The sequence below is a fragment of the Conger conger genome, chromosome 5, assembly GCF_963514075.1.
Source record: "Conger conger chromosome 5, fConCon1.1, whole genome shotgun sequence".
NCBI classification, from domain to species: Eukaryota; Metazoa; Chordata; class Actinopteri; order Anguilliformes; family Congridae; genus Conger; species Conger conger.
The window spans coordinates 21,099,550-21,127,546 of record NC_083764.1 but is presented as its reverse complement, the minus strand read 5'-3'; the positions used below and the strand labels follow the sequence as shown (position 1 = coordinate 21,127,546).

The following is a 27,997-nucleotide window of genomic DNA, read 5'->3' as shown; positions in this document are numbered from 1 at the left end:
TTAAGAAAATTTAGGTCTGGACCAATACTTTGTTCACCTTCATATGCTGGGATCATACAAGCATCATTATAAACTGAACAGTAATTATTAGTACATTAAATTAAATTAAATGTAATTAAATTGTATTGTTGCCACTAGACTGCTTAATTTGAAGAGTTGTTACTGGCTTCACCTGGATGTAAAAAATATGAAATGCAGTGTTATATAAAGCATACTTTGGAATGCTTTCTTTTTCTTATTAAGCCCCTTTAAATTAAATGTTTTATTTTTGTAGCAGAAACTCTTATCCAGTGACTTACACCACTTACATTATTTACATGAAATTCAATTATGCAGCTGTATATTTGCTAAAGCAATTCTGTTATGTATCTTAAGCAAGTGTACAATGGCAGTACCCCCCGGGAAATTAAACCTGCCGTAACCATTATGCTACTACACTACAGCCCCAACTAACAGTCAAAGAATTAAAAGCATGCCAGGTATAATGAAACCTGATTCGACCATTTATTTCTCCTTGGAATTTATTTATTGTCAGTTGTGGAGGCTGGGTTGTCCCAGTCCATTGTGTTTAAAGGTATGACTTCTCACAGTAGCATGACTGTAGCTCAAACAGGTGGAGAGATATAGTAGCTAAAAGGTATATCCCTCCAGGCATCCAGAGGAGTCTGCAGGCGGGAGGTGAAACCACAGATACAACAAACCCACCAGATACCCAGCTCTGTATTCTCATTATTCAAACTAATCTCTTCCTACCATTGAAGTTGAAGCATTCCACTTCGATGCATCTTCTGTATATTAGTGTGACCAAGGCCAGTGGATGTTCCGTACTGTAATACATCACTGGAAACGGCCGTAACTCAAAATAGTTTTTCTTAAGATGCAGTTGCGTTTTATTCTGAAGAATGAGAAAATAATAGATGTTAGACTGTTTTGCACAGCCCAAATGCATTTCTCTAATGATAATCCATTACACACGTATTACTATCGCTCAAAAATACAAGACTGATGAAATTCAGGTTTGTGTGTTTGCTTGTCTTAAGACATGGGCCTATAGATACATGTCTGGTAAATGGTTGAAGCCATTGCAGTTTCCTTGATGTGATTATGTATGGTATGGATAGGACTTCTCACAACCACGAATGTGGGCATTTTTATGTTATGTCCCCCCTAGTTTCTTATTTCCATTTCAGGAAGTTGGCAACCCCAGTCCCAATGTTAGCACGTGAAGTTTGGGGTTGCTTAGCACACTGATGTGCATTATCCATATAATAAACGTGATTAAATATAATTCTGTACAAATCCACATGTCTGTGTGTGTCTGAGGGGGGCTCTGATCACAATTGTGTGGTTACTGTCCCATCAGTTACACACAGACACAAAAACACACACATGAGAGCAGGTACACACAGTCCATAGGTTTGATCCACATGTACACACAGGTTTACACATATACGCACGCACACACACACACACACACACACACACACACACATTCACAAATATGAGAGGAAAGACAGAAGGAGAAAGATAAGAGGATAGAATAGTAGGCCTATAGGTATGGCATTTCTACTGATTAACTGTTTGGTTTATTGCTTGGGGCTAGTTGGCACAAGTGCGCAACATTAATTTAACCATAAGTCACCATGTTTTACAAAACATTTGTGGGCATAAACATACTCATATTTATAACTGAGAAAAAATCCTTTCATTTGCTCCGGGTTATTCTAACACAAATTATGCCAGAGAAATAAGGCAAGGAGTGAAAAGTGTTCAAATCATCCTCAGTCTCCCCTACTTCCCAATAATGCATTCTTAGTTTTGGAAAGGACTTGGGTGTAACATAGGTTGTTCTCATGAGTTCAAAGGCCACAGGGACACTAAAGTAGAACAGTGCGTGGGGATTTGGAGCTGACCCATTGAGAAACGCCTGGTGCCAAAATAATTCATTTTAAATGGTTTGCTCCACCCCTGCTGGCGGGCAACAAGCATTGCATGCACACACACAAGAGGAAAGAAAGAAGGATATAAAAGGATAGAATAGTGTTCCTATAGGTATGGCATTTCTACTGATTAAACATTCAACTTCAACTGTATTTTACATTATGTTTATTATAGAGTTTGTATTGCTTATATTTATTATAGAAGAAGATTTCCTTGTTTGAACCATGTGGGCTGATTTGTCCTCTGCATTGATCATAGTAGTTACCTAGGAGCTGTGGGCAGCTACCGTGGGAATAATGTGGGGTTAAGGGCTTTGCTCAAAGGTTCAACAGCTGTGCAGATCTGATCATGGCTACACCGGGGCTTGAATAACCAACCTTCTAGGTCTCAGTCATGTAGCTTGCTAAAGGCTGCCAATATACACTCACCGAGCACTTTTTTTGGTATTTATTAGACTTATTTTTTAGACTTCTACTGCTGTAGCCTATGCACAGTTATGGTGCATTGTGTGTTCAGAAATTCTCTTCTGCATACCACTGTTGTAATGTGTGGTTATTTGCGTTACTGTCAGCTTTGACCTGTCTGGCCATTCTCCTCTGACGTCAAGGCATTTCTGTCTGCAGAACTGCTGCTCACTGGATTTTAAAAAATATTTTTGCACCATACTTTGCAAACTCTAGAGACTGCTGTGTATGAAAATCCCACAAGATCAGCAGTTTCTAAGATACTCAATCCACCCTGTCTGTCACCAACAATCGTTCCACGGTCAAAGTCACTTAGATCACATTTTTTCCACATTCTGATGGTTGATGGTTAACTGAAGCTCCTGACCCACATCTACATGATTGTATGCATTGCACTGCTGCCACACAATTGGCTGATTAGATAATCGCATGAATAAGTAGGTGTAATAGAGTAAAAATGTTCCTAATAATTTTTAGTAACTGCTTGTCAGATGCCAATAAAAAACAAAACAACTTCTGTCAGCACCTCTTGATGAATTTTTAGAAGTGCATTGGTAACACTTTACAGTAGGGTTACATGAATTGGCATAATTTCTCATTTCAGCTTGAGCCATGGTAATATCCAGAATAAACGTGAATAACTGAATCCATGATTTTCTAGTTATACTGCTATTTGTTATATCACAACTTAGATGTTATTTTAAGTTACTTGCACTTGATGGCAACATTACCTCAAGAAACAATTTACTTTCAAAAACTTTGGTCTGGACCAGTACTTTGTCCTTTGTTCACATTATAATAAATTAATTACAAAAAGCTATGTTTGATGTGAAATGTTTGCATTTGCTGAAAGCCTCAAAAGACAGGAAATTCAACTGACCAGCCCTAACACTAACATCAGCCTGCTCTCCATCAAGGTAAAAGTGAACTTTTTGGCCACCACCAAGGTAGTTGGAAAAAAAAAAGGGTGAAGCCTTTGTAGAGAAGAACAATTAGATATTAATTGTAAAAGGCTTTTTGACCAGGGGTGCCCAAATTTTTGTGCACTACTGTAGTATATTTGTCCAAAAATCCTTGGAGAAATTTGAGTGGACCCTGTAGATTCCTTCTCGGGAGGATTTGACCATACTTGGCCACATACTCCAAGCAGCTACATGTCCAGTCCATGGTAATCTCCCGGCTTGAACAGTGCAACTCCCACCCTGCATATCTGCCAGCCTGTGCCATCCAGTCACTACAGCTCATCCAGAATGCATCGGCCATCTTGTCTTCAACCTTCCATTGTTCTTACATGTCACACCCCGGTTCAAGTCACTGCACTGGCTGCCAGTTGCTGCCAAGATCGGAATCAATATCCTCACTCTGGTCTACATTGCAGCCAACGAGACAGCCTCTCCCTACCTACAGGACATAATTCAGCCCTACACACCAGCTCACCACAGGGTGGTGGAACGACCCCCCCCCCCCTTCCTATACAGTAAGAACTGCCCATTTTCTGCCGCAGTCTGAAGACTCATCTCCTCACACTGTACCTTGACTCCTCTGCGGAAGTATCCTAATCTATCACCAATTATTTTATATTTCTCTGCCTCATAATGGTTTCCTTGGCTTTCATTGGCACAACTCTGGCCGTCATATTGACAGTGCCTATAACCCTATAACCGACTCAAATGCCTAGAATCAAGACTAAATACAGAATGATTTCTTATCCCTTTACGAAGGAAGCGATTGAATACACTTTACTAATCAGAAATTGCTGGGAGGCCAACTGTTCAATTACTTTTGACCCATAAAATATGGGGGCTGTGTATATAAAGGGATGTCACTCCTATACGGATCACCTAATATGGATGCAAATAACCTCACATTAAGTGTGACAGTCTGCACTTTGACCTGATATTCGTTGTTTTATTTCAAATAAAATGTGCTGGAGAGTACAGCGAAAAGAACAGAAGTTGTACCAGTGTATAATACTTACAGACTGTACTGTAGAGTCATCTGATTTCAGTGACTGGATGCAATTGATGCCAGATACTCACAGACAAGCCTGTAGCCAGTGTTAATAAATGATGTAAATCAAGGATAGATTTCAGCACCCAGGATAGCTCTCTGGCCCATCCCTGAATTATTCATTTAATTATGTTATTATTTCCTAAATATTTTTGAGTGCACCGACCTGTTTCGTTTTAGACCGCCGCTTCTTGGATCTTCCGTTTGTGTGTCTTTGACCCGCTGTTTTTACAGGTTTCTGTTTTTGGATCGTGACTTTGTTTATCTGCCTGTCTGAACTGCCTTCTCGTTTTCGACCTTCCGCCTGTGACCTCGACTACCCACTGGATTATCTGTGCTGTATCTATTTGCTTGGCTATTGGACCTCTGCCTGTACTACCACTCACAAACTGCCTGAACTCTATTACATCTGTTTGCTGGTTATCAAACTTCGCCTGTCGACTCTGCTGCCAAGTTAAGATTTGGCAAACTATATTCCTGTGGTCTCGCGATTGGGTTCCTTGTTCTGAAGCCTGACAGTGCAAAGACATCAGGTTGCAGATTGGACTGTTATCTCCTCTGACTTTCCCAATCACAACATCACCATGTAAAGTGAGTGAACTGATCCATTGAGTGAGTAAAAACAGCCTCAATGAAAGGGCAATGGTGAAAACATACAGTCACTGCTAAGCAACCACTGTCTGTGCTGTGCCATCAATGTGTTCTTTTTTCCGGTAGTCAAGCAAGATAGACAGAGATTTCAAATCACAAAGGTCTGTAAGTCTTTAGAGAAGGAGGCCCCAGCCAAATACAATGGATTGAGTCTGCTTGGTTACTTCACCAGAGAGAGGCTTTTCTTAGGAAATGGTTAACAATTTATTAATGAATATAGAAAGAGCTGCACACAAGTACAATTAATATACTTCAGTTCAAAGCACCACATCATTTCTGTCTGAGTTTCTCTTGTACACTAATATGTACACGTGCAAATTTTACTATCTTATTTTACCATTCTCTAACAGTTTTCTGTTATGGGTCTATTTTTAACCTGTCAGAAGATTTCCTCACCATATGATTTAAATGTTTATGTACAGCCCCTTTGCTAGGCAAATTACATAGAAACAAAAACAATGATGCTAATGAATAGAGGATTTATCAGTTAGGAACAACCTCACATTAATTGTCTATATGTAAGATGATATCACTCTCTGGAGTTACACTGGGCTCCCTTTGTTCTGAACTCATCATACTAACAATGGTTTTTGTCAGGAGTTGTACTGTACAGTTTCCTGGGGGTTTCCTTTGGTGCCAGTCACTTCAGAGCCATAACTTGGGTAAATGCTTGATCATTGGTTGTCTGATGTTGCTGTGGGAGACCCAAGGTTAGAAATGCCACAGAGTGAAGAGAGGGAATTTGAGAAGTGGCTCTGCCCTATTGAGTGGAGGCAGGAGTGTCATTGGCTCCCTAGCATTTAACAAGTATTCAAGAGACAGGAGATTCATTGTCTGAGCCCACTCACTGCTGAGGAGAACAGCCTGCACAAATCTGCCACTTAAGCAAATAAATGTGACCTCACTTATCACCTGTAGTTTTACAGTAAGGCTGTACTGGCTAAAGAAAGGCTCTCATGGTGAAATAGGGGTATTTATTTAGAAATATTTCTAAATTGTCCGGAGCCTTGATCACCAGTCATCTAGTCATCTAGTGCTGTGAAGTGTGATTTATTCTTCAGTAGGGAATTAATATTTATGCTAACATGAGAATATTTCGATTTTTGCAACTAAGTGGCATAGATTTACATGACGTAACATGTAAAATATACGTATGTTCAGTTTCAAATGAGAATCATGCAACCATTTCTTCTTAGTGCACTCATTTTATGGCTCTTAAAATTTAGATTCAGTCTGTCGTTGTTAGACTGTTGCTATGCTGTTTCTATGCCAGATCCTCTACTATAGTGCACTAGATGTCTCTGCAAAGTTAGCTAGCCCAATAAAACAGTTTTTAACCAGTGTCAATAAAGCAAGGTGATGCTTTCAACAGTGCTATGTAGGAACATATAATATAGGTTCACAGACATTGGTAGGTCTATGAAATTGTGTCCTAGTAGTTGTAGTGATTTGTGCTCAGCAGTCAAAGGAACACAAATTCTTGGTAATGTTTACCAAATCATTTACTGAAGAAACTTTCTGCCCCTCTGTTTCATTTGTGCAATGCTTTGTGTGCCATTTCAGCTGAACGCCTTTGACCTTATCATTAACATTGCTTTTGGCTAGACATTGAATTACTTGCATTTCATGGCAAATAATACAATAGTGCATATTCTGAGTGCATATTCTGACTGTGTGCGTGCGTTTGTTTGTGCGACACAGAGAGTGAAACATGGTCCCCTCTTGGTAATGTGTGTGTATCTGTCTTCATGGGAGAGTCCTTATTTCCATAATTTGCTTTTAATATTTCATAAAGGCTTTTTTGTTCCTTTGAGCCCCACAGACTTGGCCATGTGGTGTGGTCTGTGTCTGTATCCAATATGACTGTTTTCCATGGCAGCTCAATTTCATGTGCACTCCAATCATAGCATTGCTCAAACTTGGTTTTTGCACTGCTGTCAGAACAAATTCACTCTGACATAGATCTTCACACATGTGAATGCCATGGCAACAGGTTCTGTGTTGCCCTGGTCATATTTATTTACTGTCATGTCATCCAAACTTCCCCCTCACACACAGTTATCCCATTTGTCTATTAATTTGTTATTTGTTTATTTAAATCAAAGGGAAATATTGAAATATTAAAACTGAACCCTGAGAGTCCTTCAGTCACTGTCAAAACAACATGTGTACAGTGCTATTTTCCATTTCTGGAATAAATAATAAATAATAAATGTTTACAGTACTCAAACACAGGAGCCAAAATACACTGTCCCTTGCATTTTAGAACAAAAATGTCCCCTTTAATAAGGTGGTCATCATATGGTTTAACATACTGGGTAAGAAAGGTCCAAATTCCAGTGACCAGCGGAATAAAATAATTCTGGAATTTGTGCAAATTTCAAAGCACCAGAAACTCCTCTAAAAACTATTACACCTGGCATAGTGTTATGAAATTACATAGTTGTTCCAATGATATTCAGTGCCCAGCCATATTCAACTTGGCATTGTTAATGGCTCTACCCACACACAGCATATGCACTTAGGAATGCTAGTATTGGCAGTATACCTGAATACCAGCGCAGAATACCAGCTTAAAATGACATGGCATTGGGCTATTAACATCTCATGTCTAATAAAAACTGCAAGTGGGGATTTGCTCCCTAAATGTCCTCCCACCTCAGTTCAGCTCAAAATATTAAGTGAATTTAGGTGAAATTACTTGTTCAGCTCAGAGGCTGTTTTTTACTCTGTGGAAGATGTCACCAAAGTCAAAATGTCAGTCTCTCTTGTCCATTAAACAGTGTGTATTATTATGACCTATGTTTGCTCCATCGTTTCTTATTTCTCTCAGAAGGATAGTGCAGGAGAAAAGGAGAAAAGTAATAGTGGAGGTAAATTTTCCCAAATATACAGTAATGAAAGTACAGTAATGTTCTCTTTGGGTACCAATGAGCAAAAAAGGTACAAATTAATTATATATTGTTGTTTATACACTCAGTGAGACTTTTTTTTTTTTAGACTTCTACGGTTGTAGCCTATCCATTTAGTTATGATGCATTGTATGTTCAGAGATGCTCTTTTGCATACACTGTTGTTATGTGTGGTTATTTTCGTTACTGTCACCTTCCTTAACTTAACATTAACTGAAGCTCCTGACCCATATCTACATGATTGTATGCATTGCACTGTTGCCACACAATTGACTGAATAGATAATGCATGAATAAGTAGGTGTAATAAAGTAAATATATAATAAAGTGCTCGTGAGTGTATATATTAATTATATTCATATTATCCCACTGAGTATTTGTGCTTTCTGGTTCTTGCTTCCTTCTTTGTAACTATAACATTTTAACATTGTGCTGACCAGCCCCATAACATGTGCCAACCAACCCTGTGTTGGGGGTGCGCAACATGACTTTAACCATCAGTCACCAATTTTTACAAGACATTTGAGGACGTTAACATACCTTTATTTATAACTGAGACCTATCCTTCATTTGCTACTGGTTAGAATATTTTAACATTATGCCAGAGAAATAAGCCAAAGAGTGAAAAGCATGCAAACCATCCCTTGTCTAATTTCCAATATTGCATTCTTGGTTTTGAAACATGGTCTGTTAAATATGATTTCACAAGACCACAGGTAGGCTGAACAAAAGTGTAGCGCGTGCCAGCTTGTTGCCCACCGGCAGGGGGGCAGCAACCCATTTAAAAGGAAAGTATAGAGACCATTTGTTGCGCTGGATTTGAATGCAGCCACGCAACAAGCGCCAAGCACACCTAATGGAGCTGATGCGATAGCCTATCGACCTCATGTGGGTGTGTCCTGTACGTTTTGCTGAGTTATCCAAATATGCAGTTGGCTTAAAGTTGAACGTGGTGTTTCAAAAGCAGAAGACCGCTTGTGGGAGGTGGGCGCCGTATTTGTGGTCTTGCTGAAGGATGCATGTTTTCAGCATTATAAACACAAGAAGCGTTCGACTTTTTAGACACATTTTCTTTCAAGGCTTTTCTCGCACATCTACGAATATGAGTTCTGGAGTGCGCTTGCGGCTTCTCCCGAGTAGCAAGTGCTTATTCAATGAGGCGATTCAGACAACAATTGACGGACTAGTCCCCGGGCAGTGCGTGGAATTGACCGCAAAACTCACCGATGACAAAGGCGTAACATTCAAGTCATCGGGCACGTATAGAGCAGATCCAAGGGGAGAGATACGTTTAGACAGCCATCCTTCCCTTGGCGGCAGCTACAGTGGAGTTGAACCCATGGGCCTTTTTTGGTCCATGAGACCGGAGACGCCCCATGTGAAACTATGGAAGAGAGACGCGTTAAGCCCGTGTCTTGTGGATATTGAAGTTCACGACAGCGAGAGACAGGGGCATATTCTCGCCAGAGAGAAAAATAAGAGAGGATTCATGGTAGAAGGTTTGCGGCGCATACCAATAAAAGAAGGAAGAATTAGGGGTATCCTCTTTCTGCCACTTGGTTAGTCTAATATTTTCATTTCTTTAAGGTGGTTGAAACGAGTTTAGCGTTTCTCTATCTTGGCATACCGTAGGCTAGTAGCCTAATTGTATGTGAGTGTAAAACATATTTATGTTACAAACACGCAATCATATGGTAGGTATACGATTAGGCTGTACGAAAGAAGGGCAACATTTATTAGCTTCAAGTTCAATATAACAAAACAGGTTGGGGAAAAAAACGTTTGTTTTACACTAAATTTAAATTCAGCTCAGCGCTGCTCAATTCTGCAGTCGTGATTGATATTTTGAATGTCATGTATATATGCCTATGCATACCCTACACATTAATCTCAAACCTTTGGAAAGTATTTTTTTCCTGAGGGAAAGTTTATTGGATGCTTTTGTTTACCTTCTGTGCTTTCTCCAGTTGTAAAATGTGGTGTGTATATCTACACCTAATGACACCTCTGTTCTAGGTCCAGGTCCGTTCCCAGGCATTGTGCATATGCATACTTTAGGCGGTGGGCTGTCAGAAGTCAGTGGATCCCTGCTAGCAAACCAAGGCTTTGTGGTTTTGAGTCTGGCTTTCTATGGCTATGAGGACTTGCCAAAAAACATGACAAAGCTTGATTTGGAATACTTTGAAGAGGCCATAATGTTCCTGAGAAAACTGCCTGAGGTGAGTAGTTGATAGCTGAAGTACCAGTCTGTCAGTCCATTTTGTGGGGTGATTTGTCATTATAAGAAAATTAAGCATTAGTTTTTTTGCAAAATCTTTTTGATCAAATGTTTTTATTATAACACATTATTATTATTTTTTTGATGAAGCTACTTTTCTTCTCTGCTTTACCAATAACATAAAAAATGGAGCTGACACCTTGAAAACTGTGAACCAAATTGAACCATGACTTTTGTGAACCATTGCACCCCTAGATTTAATGCTGTATACTTTTCACTTTGTAGGTCAAAGCGCCTGGAGTTGGCATACTGTCCATCTCGAAAAGTGGCGATTTGGCACTGTCCATGGCTTCTTTCCTGACTGGTGTCTCAGCAACAGTCTGTGTCAATGGTTGCAATGCTAACATCCTGGTCCCACTGCACTACAAGGGCATGGTCATCCCACCCCTTCTTGTAGATGCAAATAGAGCCACGGCCACAGAGTCTGGGGTTCTGGATGTTAGCAACTGCCTTTTGGACCCCATGGCCCCGGAGAACCAGGGATCCCTCATCCCCATAGAGCGAGCCAAGTGCACGTTCCTGTTTGCTGTATCAGGGGATGATAGAAACTGGAATAGCTGCTCTTTTGCAGAGCAGATGATGAAGCGACTGAAGGATCATGGGAAAGATGACTCCGAGCTGGTGGTTTACCCGAAGGCAGGGCACTTACTGGAGGTGCCCTACATGCCGCATTGTGCCACTGGCATGCTTGCTGCTGTTGGCAATGCTGTGGTGGCGTTTGGGGGTGACCCCAGTGCTCATGCTGAGGCGCAGGTGGACCTCTGGAATAGAATTCCAGAATTTTTCCGGAAACATCTTGACAGCAAAGACGAGCTGAAAGTCTGCACTTTAGCCATATAGTGATTGCTTAGTGATACTCCTTTTGCCCCTCTCTCATTTGAAATGCCTTGAGCTACCATGCGTTTGTTGCATGTTTGCCTTTCAAATTAAGTTTTTGTTTTTGGTGTATTGTTCTGTTGTAGGTTGCAGGTGATTAGGAAGACAGATGGGTCCGAGTAGAGAAGGGAACTGCCGGAAGACTCGCTCCTTTTGTTTCGTTATTAATGTAATGTAATGTAATGTAATGTAATGCCCCAGTAGAAAGCTAGATTTGATCTTTCATTGTATGTAGATATTTGACTGCTTTTCTGGCTGGTGGCATTTGTTTGTGTTATTGTCTCTTGTAGTCCCTGGTTATTGTAACTCGGCTGACTTCTGAGACGTAACACAGACACATACCTCTAACAGGCAAATCTGACAGTAGTACAAATCTCTTACTTTTCTGTGATTATATTCTACAGTGCATTTCTAGAAACAAAATATGAACAAACCTGGTTGCATGTTTTTAAAATGTTGGTCCCCTTAGGCTTTTATCTGTTTCAACTTTATTATGCTATCATTTTTTTTAAAATGTAATTGCAGTTTGTGCAAGGTACATGTACTAGATGTATGGGTCTGCATTGATCAGGAACCAGTAGTGAGGTATTGTCTCATTATTGATGGGTAATGGTAAAATTAAGCAATTAGTAATAGGCTACGTGTGTTAGTGGGTTTGAATGAGTGTTGGTGCTTTTGAAGCGTGTTACACAAATAAGCATGCTAGAGCTTGTACAACCTATGAGCAGGTTGGGAATATGAGCTGTATTAATCAGATAAATATGCAGAACATGCTTAGTCTAGTTTTATCTCTGGCCATGTGCAGTGTTAGCCTCCTTCACAGGAACCATATTATTATGTTTTCCTATGCACATGTAAAATAAAAACGCATATACTATCAATTTGGGTTGTGTCTTTTCTGTCTGGCCGAGATTTGTAAAAGACCCAAGACTATTATTCACAAAGTGATTGACAGGCATGTCTTTTCTTTAATTAAATGTAATTATTTCCTTTATGGGATTCATGACTCATTCTCCCATCACTCTTATACAGCACTCATTTCTGCAACATGTAAAATTGCTCAGTCAATAGACAATAGTCTTGGCTTCAAAGTTCATTTGAAGAAAATCTCACCTAACGTAGTTGAAAATGAGGGCCCTTGTCCACAAAACCTATATAAATTACACAGCAATGCTTTAGTGAAATATACATCCTCCAATTATTGTACATGTAGAGATATTGTAGGTATGGTAACAATGACAGCAGTGTGAAGTTACTGCAGGTATTCACAATGAACAACCTTCCCTATCTCCAGCATCTGGTGGATCATGCTGTACTCTCACACTGTAGGACTGTCTGACTGAAGTAGTCTTAACTTCTCAGCCTTACAGTATGTACGACAGTGTGTGATGGTTCTCGGCGAAAATGTTGCTGGATGAACAGCACACCATTCTCCATTCAGAAGGGTGTCTGGTTGAGAATGTATGCAAACACACATCACTGATTACTAAAAGACAGGTGTGAGCATGAATGAAAGAATACATAAAGGAGTAAAGAAAAGCCATCCTATTCACAGGGAGCTGTGACTAGGTGAAGATAGGACTCTGTGGAGTGGCCCCATCTTTTGGATGTATCAACCTTTCCTGTGTGATCCCAATGGCTCACTGTTTGAATTGTAATTGTACTGGGAGCTCCCTACAGTGATATGGTTGAAATATTGACCTGCACTATGGTCAAATAAATCATACTTCTATTTCAGAGAATGCTATCTCCACAGAGAGTGTCTATTTCTGCACTGCTATGTGTTCCTGTATCCACTTATCATTTGAAAAGTGTGACGAGCATAAACACCAACTGTGAAATGTGTAGGCTGCTTCCCTTTCAAATGTGATTAGTTTGTTACATTACATTATTGGCATTTGGCAGACGCTCTTATCCAGAGCGACGTACAACAAAGTGCATACCCATAACCAGGGATAAGTTCGCTGAAAGACCCTAGAGGTAAGTACAATTTCAACTGCTACCTGTACAACGAAGATAAGGACAAGGGCCATTTTTTTTTTTTTTTTTTTTTTTTTTTTTTTGAACAAACAAACAAACAGAGCAAAAGTCACCAAAGTTAACTATCCAAACACTGCTTACCTAGCCAACTAAAATACTGATACACAAGTCACAGAGACAACAATTAAGGTTCACAGGGAGGTAGGGAGGGATGGGGAGAGGTGCTGTTTGAAGAGGTGTGTCTTCAGCTTGCGCTTGAAGGTGGGGAGGGATTCTATAGTTCTGACCTCAACGGGGAGTTCGTTCCACCACCGTGGAGCCAGAACAGACAGTAGTCGTGAGCGTGAGGTGGAGGTTCTGAGAGGGGGAGGTGCCAAGCGGCCTGTGGAGGCTGAACGAAGAGGTCTGGCAGGGGTGTAGGGTCTGATGATTTTTTGCAGATAAGCTGGGGAAGACCCTTTAACTGCTTGGAAGGCTAGCACCAATGTTTTGAATTTGATGCGAGCCATGACAGGCAGCCAGTGGAGGGAAGTAAGCAGGGGGGTGACGTGTGAGTATTTGGGAAGGTTGAAGTCCAGACGAGCTGCTGCATTCTGGATGAGTTGGAGGGGTCTGATGGCAGACGCTGGGAGGCCAGCCAAGAGGGAATTGCAGTAGTCCAGGTGGGACAGAACCATCGCTTGGACCAGGAGCTGGGTCGAGTAGGGGGTGTTCCTTGGCTATGCTCTGGCTCTATGGCTGAACATGCCCTACCCCTCATCTTATTCACTAGTCAGGAGCAGCAATGCTCTCACTCAAATCAAACAGCACTTCAGTTTGCTAATTACTGTCAAACAGCGTTGAATATTTGAACAAAACCCTCAGTGCAGCCTGGGTTCCACACCATTCATTTATACATCCGATTACCCTCAGAAGTCTCATGGTATACTGTTAGGGGAACAATCCATTCCATCCATCCATTATCACCCGCTTATTCGGAGTCGGGTCGTGGTGGCAGTAGGCTGAGCAGGGTATTCCAGGTGTCCCTCTCCCCAGCGACACATTCCAGGCCCGGAGAGATATATAAACTCTCCAGCAGGTTCTGGGTCTACCTCGGGGTCTCCGCCCAGTTGGACATGCCCGGAAAACCTCCAAAGCGAGGCACCTGTATCCGCAATCTCGTTCTTTGGGTCACTACCCAGAGCTCATGACCATAGGTGAGGGTTGGGACGTAGATCGACCGGTAAATCGAGTGCTTTGCCTTTCCGGCTCAGCTCCCTCTTCACCACGACAGTCTGGCACAACACCCGCATTACTGGTGACGCAGCACCGATCTGCCTGTTGATTTCACGCTCCCTTTTACCCTCAGTCGTGAACAAGACCCCAAGATACATGAACTCCTTCACTTGGGGGCAGTGGCTAATTCCAAACCCAGAGGGAGAAATCCACTGTTTTCCAGCAGAGAACCATGGCCTCAGACTTGGAGGTGCTGACTCTCATCCTGGCCGCTTCACACTCAGCTGCAAACCACTCCAGTGAGTGCTAAAGGTCACGGTTCGATGAAGCCAGCAGAACCACGTCGTCCGCAAAAAGCAGAGACGCAATTCTGAGGTCACCAAACCGGACATTCTCCTCACCTCGGTTGCACCTTGAGATCCCATCCATGAATATCACAAACAGGACCGTTGACAAGGGGCAACCTTGGCAGAGTCCCACACCTACTGGAAACGTGTTTGACTTTGTGCCAAGGATCCGGACACAACTCTCACTTCAGTTATTCAGGGACCGGATGGCTCGTAACAACGGCCCCTGTATCCCATACTCCCGCAGTACCCCCCATGGGGTATCCCTGGGGACACAGTCGCAAGCCTTCTCCAAGTCCACAAAACACATGTAGACTGGATGGGCAAACTCCCATGACCCCCCCAGCAACTGCGCCAAGGTAAAGAGCTGGTCCACTGTTCCATGGCCCACTGGTCCACTGTTCCATGGCCACTCACCACCAGCTGGTGATCAGTTGACAGCTCTGCTCCTCTCTTCACCCGAGTGTCCAAGACATACGGCCACAGGTCTGATGATACGACCACAAAGTCAATCATCGATCTTTGGCCTAAGGTGCTCTAGTACCAAGTACACTTATGAGCTACCCTATGCTCGAACATGGTGTTTGTTATTGACAATCCATGACCAGCACAGAAGTCCAATAACAAAACACCGCTTGGGTTCAGATCAGGCATGCCATTCCTCCCAATCACCCCCCTTCAGGTTTCTCCGTCATTGCCCACGTGAGCATTGAAGTCACCCAGCAGAACTATGTAGGCTCCGGGTGGCACCCTATCCAGGACGCCGCCCAGTGACTCCAAGAAGGCCGGATACTCTGAACTGCCGTTTGGTGCATAAGCACAAATGACAGTCAGAGCTTTCCCCCCAGCGACACGTAGTCGCAGAGAGGCAACCCTCTCATTCCCCGGGTGGAACTCCAACACAGTGGCGCTGAGCCGGTGGCTTGTGAGTATCCCCACACCCGCCTCTCACCTTGAGCACCTCCAGAAAAGAACAGAGTCCAACCCCTCTCCAGGAGTTTGGTTCCGGAACCAGTACTGTGCGTGGTGGTGAGCCCAACTATATCTAGTTGGTACCGCTCCGCCTCCCACACTAGCTCCGGTTCCTTCCCCACCAGGGATGGGACGTTCCACGTCCCCAGAACCAGTCCGTGACGCCGAGGATCAGCACACCCGGATCCCCGCCTTTGCCTACTGCCCGTTGGGCAAAGCACCCGACTCCGATGCCGACCCTTGCAGGTGGTGAGCCCACAGGGCGGCGACCCCACGTGACCAGTTCGGGCTGTGCCCGGCCGGGCCCCATGGGATAAGGCCCGGCCACCAGACGCTCGCCGCCGAGCTCCCCTCCCGGGTCTGGCTCCAGCAGGGGGCCCCGGTTTCCCTTTTCCGGGAGAGGTAACTGGGTCATAATGAAAATGGCAAATGGCAGGCATTTATATAGCGCCTTTATCCAAAGTGCTGTACAATTGATGCTTCTCCATTCACCCATTCATACACACACTCACACACCGACGGCGATTGGCTGCCATGCAAGGCCCCGACCAACTCGTCAGGAGCATTTGGGGGTTAGGTGTCTTGCTCAGGGACACTTCGACACAGCCCAGGCAGGGGATCGAGCCGGCAACCCTCCGACTGCCAGGCGACTGCTCTTACTGCCTGAGCCATGTCGCCCCCACTAATGAATGAATGAATTAATTTAAAATGTACTGGAGAGTACAGCCAAAAGAAATTGTACCACTGTACCAGACTGCACTGTAGTGTCATCTGATTCCCGTGACTGGATGCAATGCTAGATGCTCACAGCCAAGCCTGTCGAATCCAGTGTAAATAAATCATGTAAATCAAGGATAGATTTCAGCACCCTGGATAGCTCTCTGACCTGTCCCTGAATTATTACAGATAACCTGTGTCTCTTATTATTATTACAGATCATATCCTTAAAACTCTCCAACTCCTCACTTTAAGCCTTTATTCTATATCATGAACAATATGACAATCAAATATGGCCTTCTTATACCCCATTGTTGTCTATTATCTTTTTATGTAATTATGTAAGTGTTGTAGCACACTCAGCGTGAACATAAGATTTTTATTCTTCATATGCATAGCTATCTCTGACAAAATATGGCTTAAGAGGGTAAATAATTCCTGTGAACATGACAAACACCTAATTCAGAGAAAGAGCTTCTTAAAATAATGGGATGCAATTCTGGCTGGAACAAAAACCAGGATACTGTCGGATACAAATCTGCAACACAATAACAGCTCTGCACAAGTGAGAGTTTAACAGCTTTATACAATATGCATATCGGGTCCAGCGCTTCCAAAGTGGAGAACAATGCCTTATACAGCTTATAAACACGTTCTGTTACTGGGGAGAGTGGAGCAGTCCCTGTCTCCCTCCAGTCAGCAGCCAACACATGCACCAAGAGAAACAATTCTAAGCTCTGGGGTTAATCTAGTGTTGCCCCCTCCTTCGTGGTTAGGTGGGCTCCTGTTTTTCTGTAAACTCGTGATGATATTTGAAACAAATGTTTCTGATTCTCTTATCTTACTGGTATTCATGCCCTATGACACATATTTGCTCATGTTGTTACAGTTCAGTGGAAATTTTCACTGGTAGACAGCTTCTCTCTGCACATTAGTAGAAGTGGGCACATATTAATGCTTTGCACAAATTACACAGTTAATGCCATATGAGCTATATTTCGTGAGCCAATTAACATTTTCCCACATTTCCCTCCTTTTTATCATTACAACTCTCCTAATGATTACTCTACACTATTTTTTGGCTCTACTCTTCTCTTTTGGACTGTTCGAGTCTGAAACAGTCTGACAATCGTCAGTCCGGTGATCAGGATGCCGGTCCAACCAGAGAACCACTTTCCCAGGCCTCCTAGCCAATCAGTGGTCCCTGCTCCTTCCTGCATCTTTTCAGACATCTTCTTCATCCGAGTCAGAACTGCGTCCAGTCCCTCTCCATCCCCCGTAGTGCTGGGAATGTAAATACAACACTGCTCCCCCAACATTACACAGACTCCACCACTGCACACGTTGGGCACGTGCAGTTTAACCTCTCCTGTTGTTTATCCCACCATACCTGTGGGATGGTGTGCCAGTGTTGTTTTGTTAACCCACCAGTACCAATCGCTGCTCACAGCTGCTCTAATCAGTTACCTGTTTTGGAATGGGCTTGTGGTGCTCCTTTGTTATTACGCACAGTAAGCTATGCTATTCTCTTAAAGGTTGTTAATTTCATTTTAGCTAATGGGCAGTGACTAATCCCAAGAACTGTTGTTGGTTTCTTCACCGGGTTTGAGACGGATGATACCTGTTGTATTCACCCCCCTTTGTATCCGGTCTTCAGTTCTTAGGTGTCTGCTTGTCCCTCTCCTACTGCCGTGTTTACCTTTTTACAGTGAGTGAGATGCACCCAGGAAGATCTTTCAGCAATTCTTACTGCTGTGGGCATGGTCAATAGCACCTGATATAGTCCTTTCCACTGGGGCGACACCCAGGTTTTCCTCTTGATGTCTTTTACCACTACCCAGTCTCACCACTGGATCGTCTTCTGGTTCTACTGGCTTCTGTGGGGGTTAAGACAGAACTGATAACAGTTTGTTGTTCCAACATTGCCCTCATGTGATCTACCAGGGTTTGGTCATCGGCTGGTTTCATTATCTTTCCAAATATGGGCATAATGTATGGTTTCCAATATACTATCTCAAATGTGGAGAGACCTCTCCGTCCTTTCATAATTCTCTTGCTTAATGCTACCAGGGGGAGACAGTGAGTCCAATTCTTTCCCGTCTCTTGCATCATTTTGCACAATTTCCCTTTGATAGTGCCATTCGTTCTTTCCACCAGTCCTGCTGACTGAGGGTGATAGAACTCAAAAACCACTGTGCCTATGTCCAATTGCTTACCAATATGTGCAATTACCATGTTTACAAATTCTGGTCCATTGTCACTGTATAATCTTTGCGGCACTCCGTGCCTTGGAATGATTTTTCTGCACAATGCTTTTGCCATTGTTATGGAGTCTGCATGTGCTGCAGGGAAAATTTCCACCCATCCTGAATATGGGCAAATCATCACCAAGCTATATTTCTTGCCTCCGCTTGGCGTAAGGGAGATTAAATCCATCATCCAAAACTGAAATGGATATTCAGCTCCTGGGATCTTGCCCAGTTTTGTATATCCGAATGCTGTAAACACTTGTCTGACTTGGTCTACCATCCCTCCTTTTGAGACATGGGTCTTCCCATGACTCAATTCAGAAACCAAGTTGAATATATCTCTTGGAAATACTGGTTTACCCTCTGGGTCCAGTATCTTTGTTCAATTTACAGTTTCTCCCAGAATCTTTTTTTCTGGTTCTAGAGTTTGTTTTTGCATATCCTGTAATTTTTCCAGATCCAAATCAATTTTTTGTTCTGTTGTATGTGCCACAACAGAGACAGTGTGTGACGCAGCTTCTTTTGCTGCTTCATCAGCCTTTTTGTTGCCCAGCATTACCCCCAAATGTTTGTGTCAAGACTGAGGTCATAAATCCATTTCTGCAGTCCACAGACTGCTGAAATTGTTTATTTCCGTCTGGGTTTGCCAGCACTGCCAAGCCAACTAACAGTTGCCTTACTTTCGTAAAGGCTTCTTCCGCCTCAGGTGTCCATCGGACCTTCTCCTGGGCTGTCATAGGCCTGGTGTATATGAGGTCAGTCAGTTGTTGGGTCAGTTCCATATAGTTACAGATCCATGCTCTGCAGTAAAAAGAACATCACTTGCTGTTTGTTTTGTAGTTTTGGTGCATTTAGGATGGCCGTTTTTCTACCATCCTCCAGGCGTTTACCGTTCTGGGAAATTAGATGGCCCAAATACTTTACCTCCGGTTTCCACAATTTGTCTCCCTCCAGTCAGCAGCCAACACATGCACCAAGAGAAACAATTCTAAGCTCTGGGGTTAATCCAGTGTGGCCCCCTCCTTCGTGGTTAGGTGGGCTCCTGTTTTTCTGCAAGCTCGTGATGATATTTGAAACAAATGTTTCTGATTCTCTTATCTTACTGGTATTCATGCCCTATGACACATATTTGCTCATGTTGCTACAGTTCAGTGGAAATTTCCACTGGTAGACAGTTTCTCCCTGCACATTAGTAGAAGTGGGCACATATTAATGCTTTGCACAAATTACACAGTTAATGCCATATGAGCTATATTTCGTGAGCCAATTAAAATTTTCCCACAATACACATGGGGTCCGCAGGATCAAGGGAACTACTGCTCTAGACCTTAGTGCAAGGAGATCAGATCTTTCAGTCAAAGTAACACAAATTCTTGGTTATGCTTACCAAATGATTTAGTGAAGAAACTTTCTGTCCCTCTGTTTCATTTGAGCAATGCATTTCGGCTGAACGCCTTTGACCTTGTCATTACCATTGCTTTTGGCAAGACATTGCATTACTAGCATTTCATTGCAAATAATACAATAGTGCATATTCTGAGTGCATATTCTGAGAGAGAGAGAGAGAGAGACGGTACCCTCTTGGTAATGTGTATGTGTAATTTGCTTTTAATATTTCTATAAGGCTTTTTAGTTCTTTTGAGTCCCACAGACTCCATTTCATGTGCCCTCCAATCATAGCATTGCTCAAACTTTGTTTTTGCACTGCTGTCAAAAACCATAAATACATTTACTCTGACATAAAGCTTCAAACATGTGGATGGCATGGCAACAGGTTCTGTGTTGCCCTGGTCATATTTATTTATTGCCATATCATCCAAACTACCCCCTCACACACAGTTATCCCATTTGTTTATTAAAATCAAAGGGGAATATTGAAATATAAAAAGTCAACCCTGAGAGGCCTCCAGTCACTGTCAAAACAACATTTCCATTTCTGGAATAAATAATAAATAATAATAAATGTTTACAGTAGTCTAACACAGGAGCCAAAATACACTGTCCATTACATTTTAGAACAAAAATGTCCCCTTTAATAAGGTGGCCATCATATGGTTTAACATACTGGGTAAGAAAGGTCCAAATTCCAGTGACCAGCAGAAGAAAGTAATTCTGGAATTTGTGCAAATTTCAAAGCACAAGAAACTCCAAAATCTTTTACATCTGGCATAGTGTTATGAAATTACATAGTTGTTCCAATGATATTCAGTGCCCAGCCATATTCAACTTGGCATTGTTAATGGCTCTACCGACACACACACACACACACACACACACACACAAACAAACACACAGCATATGCACTTAGGAAAGCTGGTATTGGCATACCTGAATACCAGTGCAAAATACCACCTTATAATTGGACATGGCATGAGCTGTGCTATAAAATGGCATGTCTAATAAAATAATAAACTGCAGGTGGGGATCAGGAGCTTTTGCTCCCTATATGTCCTCCCACCTCAGTTCCTATTCAAAATATTAAGTGAATTTAGGTGAAATTACACCTGGAAATACAGGGCTTGCTCAACGCAGAGGATGTTGTGATGTTTTTTACTCTGTGGAAGATGTCACCAAAGTCAAAATGTCAGTCTCCATTAAACAGTGTGTATTATTCTGACCTCTGTTTGCTCCACCATTTCTTATTTTGGGGTACACAATACTTTGGTACAAAGTAATTATATATTGCTGTTTATACACTTATTTTTTTAGACCTCTACGGTTGTAGCCTATCCACATGATGCATTATGTGTTCAGAGATGCTCTTCTGCATACCACTGTTGTAATGTGTGGTTATTTGCATTACTGTCACCTTCTTGTCAGCTTTGACCAGTCTAGCCATTCTCCTCTGACGTCTCTCATTAACAAGGCGTTTCTGTCCGCAGAACTGCTGCACACTGGATTTTTTTTATTTTTACCATTCTTTGCAAACTGTAGAGACATGTAGTGTGCATGAAAATCCAAGATCAGCAGTTTCGGAGATACTCAAACCACCCTGTCTGCAACAACAATTATTCCACAGTCAGTCACTTAGATCACATTTTTTCCCCATTCTGATGGTTGATTTGAACATTAAATGAAGCTCCTGACCCATATCTACGTGACTGTATGCATTACACTGGCTGAACAGATAGTGCATGAATAAGTAGGTGCAATAAAGTAAATATATAATAAAGTGCTCGGTGAGTGTATATATTCATTATATTCATGTTATCCCATTGAGTGGTTGCTTCATTCTTTGTAACTATAGCATTTTAACATTGTGCTGACGTTGCTGACATTGTGCTGCATAACGTGTGGCACCTAAATCATTACATTACATTATTGGCATTTGGCAGACGCTCTTATCCAGAGCGACATACAGTTGATTAGACTAAGCAGGAGACAATCCTCCCCTGGAGCAATGCAGGGTTAAGGGCCTTGCTCAAGGGCCCAATGGATGTGCGGATCTTATTGTGGCTACACTGGGATTAGAACCACCAACCTTGCATGTCCCAGTCACGCACTCGACCCGCTCCAGTTTGCATACCAGGAGAAGGTGGGCGTGGAAGATGCCATCATCTGCCTGCTGCACAGTACCCACTCTCATCTGGACAAGGGGAAAGGTGCTGTGAGAATCATGTTCTTTGACTTCTCCAGCGCCTTCAACACCATCCAGCCTGCCAGACTGAGAGACAAGCTTGTGCAGATGGGGGTAGACACTCACCTGGTATCCTGGATTACAGACTACCTGACGGAGAGACAACAGTTCGTCAGGATGAAGGACTGTTTCTCAGAGCAGGTGGTCAGCAGCACCGGAGCACCACAGGGGACTGTGCTTTCACCGGCCCTGTTCACCCTGTATCTGACTTCAGGCACAACTCAGAGTCATGCCACATGCAGAAGTTTTCAGACGACACTGCAATAGCGGCATGTATCAGGGATAGGCAGGAGGATGAGTACAGGAACCTAGTGGATGATTTTGTCCAGTGGTGCAATGTCAACCATATGCAACTGAACATTCCCAAAACCAAGGAGATGGTGCTTAACAACATCAACAGCAGAGAAAAGGACACTGAACAGGATGCTGGCAATCATGGACAATGACTGCCACCCACTATATAACACACTAAACCGACAGAAGAGCATCTTCAGCAGCAGACTCCTGTCTCTGACATGCTCAACAGACAGGTCAAAAAGGTCCTTTGTTCCATGGGCCATTCATTTATACAATACACAAAATGGGAGGAGATAACTGGACTTTTCACCATGAGTCTCTTTCTGCTCCTTCCACCACATCACGCTGTCTACTGTTTACTGTTTACTTTGTACTTTTTGCACTACCACGATTGCACATTTATTTGATTGCACATTTATTTAATTTAATTACTTATTTCTGATTTTTTTATCTTTTGATCTTTATTTGTGTGAGATATGTGTGTATATATGTGTATTTATAAGCTACTGAATGCCTAAAATTTCCCTCGGGATGAATAAAGTATCTATCTATCTATCTATCTATCTATCTATCTATTTACCTTAACCACTACGCTACAGTCCACCCCTTATCATCTAATTTTACAAGACATTTGTGGACATTAACATACCTTTATTTATAACTGAGACCTTATCATTTAATTTGCTACTGGTTAGAAGATTCTAACATTATGCCAGAGAAATAAGCCAAAGGGAAGGGAAAAGTGTGCAAACCATCCCTGGTCTTGCATATATTGCATTCTTGGTTTTGAAACAGGTCTTTAAATATGAGATTAACAAAATTACAGGGTGTGCTTGCTTGCCGCTGGCAGGGGTGCAGAAACCTGTTTAACAGAAAAGTGTAGTTGGGGTGACATCTGGAGGTAAGAGCAGTCGCCTGGCAGTTGAATGGTTGTGAGTTCGATCCCGCCCTGGGTGTCTCTGAGCAAGACACCTAACCCCCAAATGCTCCTGACAAGCTGGTTGGTGCCTTGTATGGCAGCCAATCTCCTTTGGTGTGTGAGTGTGTATATGAATAGGTGAATGAGAAGCATCAATTGTACAGCGCTTTGGATAATGGCGCAATATAAATGCCAACCATTTACCTTTTGAAACAGGACTTGGTCCATTAAATATGATTTCACAAGACCACAGGTAGGCTAAACAAAAGTGTATGGTGTGCCAGCTTACTGCTTGTTGCCCACCGGCAGGGGTGCAGCAACCCCTCTGAAAGGAAAGTATAGACACAGTTTGATGCGCTGGATTTGAATGCATGGGAAACCATGAACACTGTAGAATAGCTTGTGGGGTTTTGGAGAAACCCCACCCTTGCTACACAACAAGTGTTTAGCACACCTAATGGAGCTGGTGCAAATTGTGATGCCGCCTAAATCGACCTCTTGTGGGTGTGTCTTGTAAGTGTTGAGACATCCAAATATCCAATTATAAAGTTGAAACGTGTCTAAAAAGCAGAACACCGGTTGCGCGAGGTGAGCGTCTTGCCGAAGGATGCATGTTTTCAGCATTATAAACACAAGAAGCGTCCGACTTTTTAGACACATTTTCTTTAAAGGCTTTTCTCGCACATCTACGAATATGAGTTCTGGAGTGCGCTTGCGGCTTCTCCCTAGGAGCAAGTGCTTGTTCAATGAGACGATTCACACAACAATTGAAGGACTAGTCCCCGGGAAGTGCGTGGAATTGACCGCAAAACTCACCGATGACAAAGGCGTAACATTCAAGTCCTCTGGCACGTACAAGGCAGATCCAAGAGGGGAGATACGTTTAGACAGCCATCCTTCCCTTGGCGGCAGCTACAGTGGAGTTGAACCCATGGGTCTTTTTTGGTCCATGAGACCGGAGATGCCCCATGTGAAACTACGGAAGAGGGACGCGTTAAGCCCCTGTCTTGTGCATATCGAAGTTCACGACAGCGAGAGGCAGGGGCATGTTCTCGCCAGAGAGACAAATGCGAGAGGATTCATGGTAGAAGGTTTGCGGCGCATACCAATAAAAGAAGGAAGAATTAGGGGTATCCTCTTTCTGCCACCTGGTTAGTCTAATATTTTCATTTCTTTAAGGTGGTTGAAACGAGTTTAGCGTTTCTCTATCTTGGCATACCGTAGGCTAGTAGCCTAATTGTATGTGCGTGTAAAACATATTTATGTTACAAACACGCAATCATATGGTAGGTATACGATTAGGCTGTACGAAAGAAGGGCAACATTTATTAGCTTCAAGTTCAATATAACAAAACAGGTTGGGGAAAAAAACGTTTGTTTTACACTAAATTTAAATTCAGCTCAGCGCTGCTCAATTCTGCAGTCGTGATTGATATTTTGAATGTCATGTATATATGCCTATGCATACCCTACACATTAATCTCAAACCTTTGGAAAGTATTTTTTTCCTGAGGGAAAGTTTATTGGGTGCTTTTGTTTACCTTCTGTGCTTTCTCCAGTTGTAGAATGTGGTGGGTATACCTACACCTAATGACTTTTTTCATGAAAAATGCCAGTTTATGAGTTTTAGTGGTGTGTTGGGCTATTTTTTCCCCACCTCTGTTCTAGGTCCAGGTCCATTCCCAGGCATTGTGCATATGCATACTTTAGGTGGTGGGTTGTCAGAAGTCAGTGGATCCCTGCTAGCAAACCAAGGCTTTGTGGTTTTGAGTCTGGCTTTCTATGGCTATGAGGACTTGCCAAAAAACATGACAAAGCTTGATTTGGAATACTTTGAAGAGGCCATAATGTTCCTGAGAAATCTGCCTGAGGTGAGTAGTACCAGTAGTACCAGTCTGTCAGTCCATTTTGTGGGATGATGATTTGTCGTTACAAGCATGAATTTAGATTTAGGTTTTAAGTTTTAAAAATTGTGTGTTCCTAGAAAGGCACTGTTGTCTTTTGCTGGATATAAAAATAGAAATAAATAATGACTGGGAATTCAAAATAATTTTAATATAGAACATTTGAAAACACATTATTATTATTTTTCCCCCTTTGAACCCGCCCCCTCCCCCACTTTATCTTTTGACGTAATCTAATTCAGGTTGAGAGTATGCTGCATTTTATGTTCATAGCCTTAGTCTATGAAGTGGGATTATTTTCAATTTGAAAATTATACTTTTCCTCTTTTAAAGAACCAGTTCTCAAGTTTTTGATGAAGCTACTTTTCATTTACATTTGCATTTTACATTTTATTCATTTGGCAGACGCTTTTAATCCAAAGCGACTTACAAGTGCATAGGTTCTACCACAAGTCAAAGCATCACATCCAGAACTAGAAAAATACACCTGGACTGCTGTTCTAAACATATAGTCGTCATATAAGTGCAATATATATATATATATTTTTTTTTTTTTTTTGGGGGGGGGGGGGGGGGGTTAGACAGGGATAGGGGTATCAGAAGGGGGGGGCGGGGTAAATCAGGAGGGGGGACTAAGGTAGAGTTTGAAGAGGTGTGTTTTGAGTCTGCGTCGAAATAGGGGGAGGGATTCTGCTGTCCTGACAGTGGTAGGCAAGTCATTCCACCACTGAGGAACCAGAACGGAAAACAGGCGTGAACGTGCAGCTCGACCGCCAGGTGCCCGTAGAGAGGGAATCGTAAGGCGACCAGAGCTGGCAGACCGGAGTGGTCTAGCTGGGGAGTAGGGAGTGATCAGGGATTGTATGTAATGTGGGGCAGTCCCCTTAGCAGCCTGAAATGCCAACACTAGGGCCTTGAATCGGATGCGTGCAGCAATAGGAAGCCAGTGGAGGCCAATGCTTTACCAGTAATGTACAGAACGGAGCTGAAACCTTAAAAACCGTGAATCACCATTGAACCATGACTTTTGTGAACCATTGCACCCCTAGTTTTAATGCTGTATTCTTTTCACTTTGTAGGTCAAAGCACCTGGAGTTGGCATATTGTCCATCTCGAAGAGTGGAGATTTAGCACTGTCCATGGCCTCTTTCCTGACTGGAGTCTCAGCCACAGTCTGTGTCAATGGTTGCAATGCTAACGTCCTGGCCCCCCTACACTATAGGGGCATGGTCATCCCACCCCTTCTTGCAAATCTAAACAGAGCCATGGCCACAGAGTCTGGGGTTCTGGATGTTAGCAACTGCCTTTTGGACCCCATGGCCCCGGAGAACCAGGGATCCCTCATCCCCATAGAGCGAGCCAAGTGCACGTTCCTGTTTGCTGTATCAGGGGATGATAGAAACTGGAAAAGCTGCTTTTATGCAGAGCAGATGATGAAGCGACTGAAGGATCATGGGAAACATGACTCCGAGCTGGTGGTTTACCCGAAGGCAGGGCACTTTCTGGAGGTCCCCTACATGCCACATTGTGCCACTGGCATGCATGCTGCCGTGGGCAATGCTGTGGTGGCGTTTGGGGGTGACCCCAGTGCTCATGCTGAGGCGCAGGTGGACCTCTGGAATAGAATTCCAGAATTTTTCTGGAAACATCTTGACAGCAAAAACGAGCCGAAAGTCCACACTTTAGCCATATCGTGATTGCTTAGTGATACAACTTTTGCCCCTCTCTGATTTGAAACGCCTTGAGCTACCATTGTAACTCGGCTGACTTCTGGGACGTAACACAGACAGACACCTCTAACAAGCAAATCTGACAGTAGTACAAATCTCTTACTTTTCTGTGATTATATTCTATATGAACAAACCTGTTTGCATGTTTTTAAAATGTTGGTCCCTTCAGACTTTTATCTGGTTCACCTTTATTTTACTATCATTTAAAAAAAATGTAATTGCAGTTTGTGCAAGGTACATGTCCTAGATGTATGGGTCTGTCCAAGATGTTATTATGTTTTCCTGTGCGCATATAAAATATAAACTCTTTTACTATCAATTCGGGTTGTGTGTCTGGCTGAGATTTGTAAAAGACCCAACACTATTATTCTCAAAGTCATTGACAGGCATGTCTTTTCTTTCATTAAATGTAATTCTTCATGACTCATTCTCCCATCACTCTTATACAGCACTCATTTCTGCAACATATAAAATAGTCTTTCTTAGCTTCAAAGTTTATTTGAAGAAAATCTGACCTAACGTAGTTGAAAATGAGGGCCCTTGTCCACAAAACCTATATAAATCACACGGCAATGCTTTAGTGAAATATACATGCTCCAATTATTATACATGCTAGTTGAAGCTAGGACTCTGTGACCCCACCCCATCTGTTGGATGTATCAACCTTTCCTGTGTGATCCCAATGGCTCACTGTTTGAACTGTAATTGTACTGGGAGCTCCCTACAGTGATATGGTTGAAATATTAAGCTGCACTATGGTCAAATAAATCATACTTCTATTACAGAGAATGCAATCCCCACAGAGAGTGTCTATTTCTGCACTCTAAGGACGTGTTCCTGTACCCACTGCTCAGGATGTGTTCCTGTTATGCTAGAAAAGTGTGACAAGCATAAACACC

General features: G+C 42.6%; 2 protein-coding genes across 2 annotated transcripts; both read left to right on the top strand.

Annotated features, from left to right (window-relative positions):
- Positions 1–9,070: 9,070 nt before the first annotated feature.
- On the top strand, positions 9,071–22,515 carry LOC133128823 (acyl-coenzyme A thioesterase 1-like). Its single transcript, XM_061242630.1, has 4 exons — positions 9,071–9,536; positions 9,994–10,196; positions 10,481–11,074; positions 22,129–22,515. Exons 1-4 carry the CDS (start codon positions 9,080–9,082, stop codon positions 22,513–22,515), a joined length of 1,641 nt encoding a protein of 546 aa, XP_061098614.1. The 5' UTR covers positions 9,071–9,079.
- A 1,528-nt stretch (positions 22,516–24,043) lies between these two features.
- LOC133129410 (acyl-coenzyme A thioesterase 1-like) lies at positions 24,044–27,382 on the top strand. The gene is made up of 3 exons (XM_061243479.1): positions 24,044–24,615; positions 25,133–25,335; positions 26,448–27,382. Exons 1-3 carry the CDS (start codon positions 24,072–24,074, stop codon positions 27,063–27,065), a joined length of 1,365 nt encoding a protein of 454 aa, XP_061099463.1. The 5' UTR covers positions 24,044–24,071; the 3' UTR covers positions 27,066–27,382.
- Positions 27,383–27,997: the final 615 nt, after the last annotated feature.

What these genes read in the sequence shown, in the direction of transcription:
- LOC133128823 (XM_061242630.1), top strand. Translation starts at nt 9,080, where the DNA reads ATGAGTTCTGGAGTGCGCTTGCGGCTTCTCCCGAGTAGCAAGTGCTTA. An exon ending in TCCTGAGAAAACTGCCTGAG is followed by an intron (nt 10,197 to 10,480) that starts GTGAGTAGTTGA and finishes TTCACTTTGTAG; the next exon opens with GTCAAAGCGCCTGGAGTTGG. An exon ending in ACAGCAAAGACGAGCTGAAA is followed by an intron (nt 11,075 to 22,128) that starts GTCTGCACTTTA and finishes GACCCGCTCCAG; the next exon opens with TTTGCATACCAGGAGAAGGT.
- LOC133129410 (XM_061243479.1), top strand. Translation starts at nt 24,072, where the DNA reads ATGCATGTTTTCAGCATTATAAACACAAGAAGCGTCCGACTTTTTAGA. An exon ending in TATCCTCTTTCTGCCACCTG is followed by an intron (nt 24,616 to 25,132) that starts GTTAGTCTAATA and finishes CCTCTGTTCTAG; the next exon opens with GTCCAGGTCCATTCCCAGGC. An exon ending in TCCTGAGAAATCTGCCTGAG is followed by an intron (nt 25,336 to 26,447) that starts GTGAGTAGTACC and finishes TTCACTTTGTAG; the next exon opens with GTCAAAGCACCTGGAGTTGG.